Source organism: Peromyscus eremicus, chromosome 6, assembly GCF_949786415.1.
Source record: "Peromyscus eremicus chromosome 6, PerEre_H2_v1, whole genome shotgun sequence".
Taxonomy (NCBI): domain Eukaryota; kingdom Metazoa; phylum Chordata; class Mammalia; order Rodentia; family Cricetidae; genus Peromyscus; species Peromyscus eremicus.
The window spans coordinates 69982950-69986034 of record NC_081421.1 but is presented as its reverse complement, the minus strand read 5'-3'; the positions used below and the strand labels follow the sequence as shown (position 1 = coordinate 69986034).

General features: G+C 57.8%; 1 protein-coding gene across 1 annotated transcript; it reads right to left on the bottom strand.

Moving 5' to 3' along the window:
• Positions 1–378: 378 nt before the first annotated feature.
• Hjv (hemojuvelin BMP co-receptor) lies at positions 379–2659 on the bottom strand. The gene is made up of 3 exons (XM_059264897.1): positions 2563–2659; positions 1473–2020; positions 379–1002 (listed from the first exon to the last, which is right to left on the bottom strand). The coding sequence occupies exons 1-3, from the start codon at positions 2657–2659 to the stop codon at positions 379–381; spliced, it is 1269 nt and encodes a 422-aa protein (XP_059120880.1).
• Between the last annotated feature and the right edge of the window lie 426 nt (positions 2660–3085).

Below are 3085 nucleotides of genomic sequence, written 5' to 3'. Positions count from 1 at the left end.
TTCCTTTTCTTAGCTCCCGCCTTTAAGAGCGCTCAGCCCTTCAATATTTTGCTGGCCATTAGCACTCTCACAGTCTCCAGGCTTGCAGAGTGACATCAGGTGTACGTGGAGTGGAATAATCAGCTTACTACAGACGGGACCGGGGAAATTCATGGTGAAGACCCCCTACCAAGGTCTGGAATGCAAAACCCTGGCCCAGAATCCTTGTTCTAGGATCATTTCAGCCCTGGATTGCAGCCTCATCTGACTCCAGGTGGGTGTCACTGTCTCCTGTATCTCCCTGTCCCCACTTACTTCCTTCGGCACATCTTTGTGTCTTCTCACACCAACCTCTACCCTCAGATCATTTCCAAGCTAGTCACGGGGCTGCTGGCCTACTTACTGAATGCCAAACCACAGAACAAAGAGGCCTGAGAGAAGCGGCACTAGGAAGGTGGCTGGGGAGAGAGGAGGCCCCGCATCTGAGGGGAAAAGATGTAATTTCTCTAAATCCGGCAAGAAGACTCGGGCATCATCCAGAGCTGTCTGGGCTGCCACAGTAAAGTTGGGGTCACCAGAGACTGAAACATCAAAGACGCAGGACTGGAAGTAGGCGTCTTCAACGGGAAGGCCCTCCTTACACAGCCTTCTGGCAGTATCTACGGCTAGAGCCCCGCGCCGGTTGCGCTCCGAGCGAGAGAGTCGCTGACTCGGAGGGCATCCCCCGACACACAGCTGCAGGTCCTGCTCGGCGGAGAAGGCCCGCGCCACGTCCTCGGCGACCCTGATGGAGAAGGAGAGCTGTCCAGCGGTCTGTCGAATGATTATAGTCGTCCCAATGTAGGCAGCTCGGATCTCCACATGGCTCCCGGGGTTAGCGGTTCGAATGGACAGACTCGAGCCCCCGGGTCTGTCGCCTCCGTTGACAGAGCCGTCTTCAAAGGCTGCAGGAAGATTGTCCACCTCGGCCTGGTAGACTTTCTGGTCAATGCATTCCTGCATGTTCTTAAATATGATGGTGATCTGTGCGGGCAAAAGGGAAAATAGCATATACTGTCAGGGATCTGACTCCAGCAGATGCAGGGTGTCTTCACGGTCCTCATCCTTCATCCCATCCCCTATTGCCTTCCAATAGTACCTGACCCCTATTCAACCCCTCGCTCAATTTTTTTTTTTTTTTTTGTCTCAATCTCAGCAACTCCCAACGAAAATAAAATGTCCCTTCTGACTCCTCAGCTCTGCTAGTCCTGGCTGCCACCCCAGCTTCGTCTTCAGTGTTACCTGCATTTGAATAACATTCCTATCGAGAGGAACTGATTTACAAGAGCCAATGCTTATTAGGAGGAAGCCATTCAAGATGGGAGGCATGTTTGGGGAAGAGAAGGAACCAGGAGCTGGGTGGATATCTACGGCTATAGCCCCAGGAGTGGGATGACGAGTGGACCGCGAGAGGACTTCAGAAAGTGGGTTAGGAGGAAAATTGAATCCCTGACCTTCCGGGTGGTGGTAGCGTTGGCCCCCGATGCCACGGGGGAGCTGGTGGCCTGGACAAAAAGGAAATCGTTATCCAGCAGGGGCCAGGCTCCTTGGACACGGCATGTGTGAAAGTGGTGGTGGAAGCTGCGCACGTGGGGGTCCCCGAAGGAGGCGCAATGCAAGAAGCCCGGGGCCCGTCCGTGCAGCCGGGAAAACCGGGCCTCATAGTCGCAGGGGTCCGGGGTCGGGGGGTCGGGGCCAGCTCCGGGAAGGGAGGGGCCCCGGGCCGGGGGCGGGGCCGTGGGGCCCTGGCGGGAGCAGTTGTGCTGGATCATGAGGTCCTCGATGCCGTGCACCGCCGAGTGGAAGGCGAGGTCCCCGCGGCAGGTGCGGGCCGTGCGCCGAGTGCAGAGCGCATAGGAGCGCAGGGCGCGACACAAGCCACCCGAGGCCAGCCCACCACGGCCGCCTCCACGCGGCGTGCCCGATGAGCCCCCTTCCCGAAGGCTCAGAGTGGACGAGACGTACTCGGCATTGCAGCGGAGGATCTTGCACTGGGAGTGAGCTGAGGACGGAAGGGAGAGGACAGTGAGACGGTGCCCAGACTCAGGTTCTACCCAAGTCCAGGACGCGCCAAATTGCCAAAAGGCATCCTCCATCCCAGCCATTCCTACCACTCTGGTGGGCGCTTTCCCAGCCCCAGCCTTCAGACTCCTACTCCTCGCCTCCTTCTTCGAGACAGGGTTTCACTGTGTAGTTTTGGTGCCTGTCCTGGAGCTCGCTCTGTAGCCCAGGCTGGCCTCGAACTCACAGAGATACACCTGGCTCGGCCTCCCGTGTGCTGGGATCAAAGGCATGCACCACCACCGCCCGGCTCCCTCGTTTTCTATACTAAAAATCGTGTAAGCCGGTCAGACCTCTTATCTCTGGGGTCCAAGGACTCCATCTGTAGTCTTCCTCCGGTTAAATGGGAAACAAGACAGGCCTCTTTCAGCGCTGGCGAGCGAGGGACTGGGGCTCAGCACTCATCCCCCCTCACTCACACGTGCTCACACGCCCACCCCTACCCGGCAGCCTGTCCTCTAGATGTGGCCAACCCTTCCTTACCCTGTCCACAGAGGAGCAGCAGGAGAGTGAGGGTGCTTAGAGCTGGGGGGCTGCCATGGGGGGACCGGGGACTAGGGGCTTGGCCTCGATCCCCCATACCTATCCAGCCAGATCCCCCCCAGGCGCCGATTCTTCCCAGCTGATGAACCTCCCACCTAGTGAGTTTCGACCGGCAGTTCTGTGACTGGAAAAAAGAAATTTGACTGGGTTTGGGGGAAGAGAAGGGCGGAAGACAGGTCTAGGTGGTGTGGAGAGAATCTGGGGAGATCAAGACAAGAATTACACAGGCGAGCTCAGGAAGTTGGAGGCTTCCAGATGTGAGGTGAGTGTGGCTGGTGAGCCTCTGGGCCCTGTCACCTTCAGGTCCCTTGTGCAACACCGCTGGGCGGGGGTGGAGGGAAGGGTGAATGACCTCAGGGGACAGAGTCCACTGTATTGCCCCATCCCGACTACCGAATAGCAGATGTGTCAGAAGTGGAGGAATTCCTGGGGAAAGTGAGGTCCTGACCATCTCAACCACCCG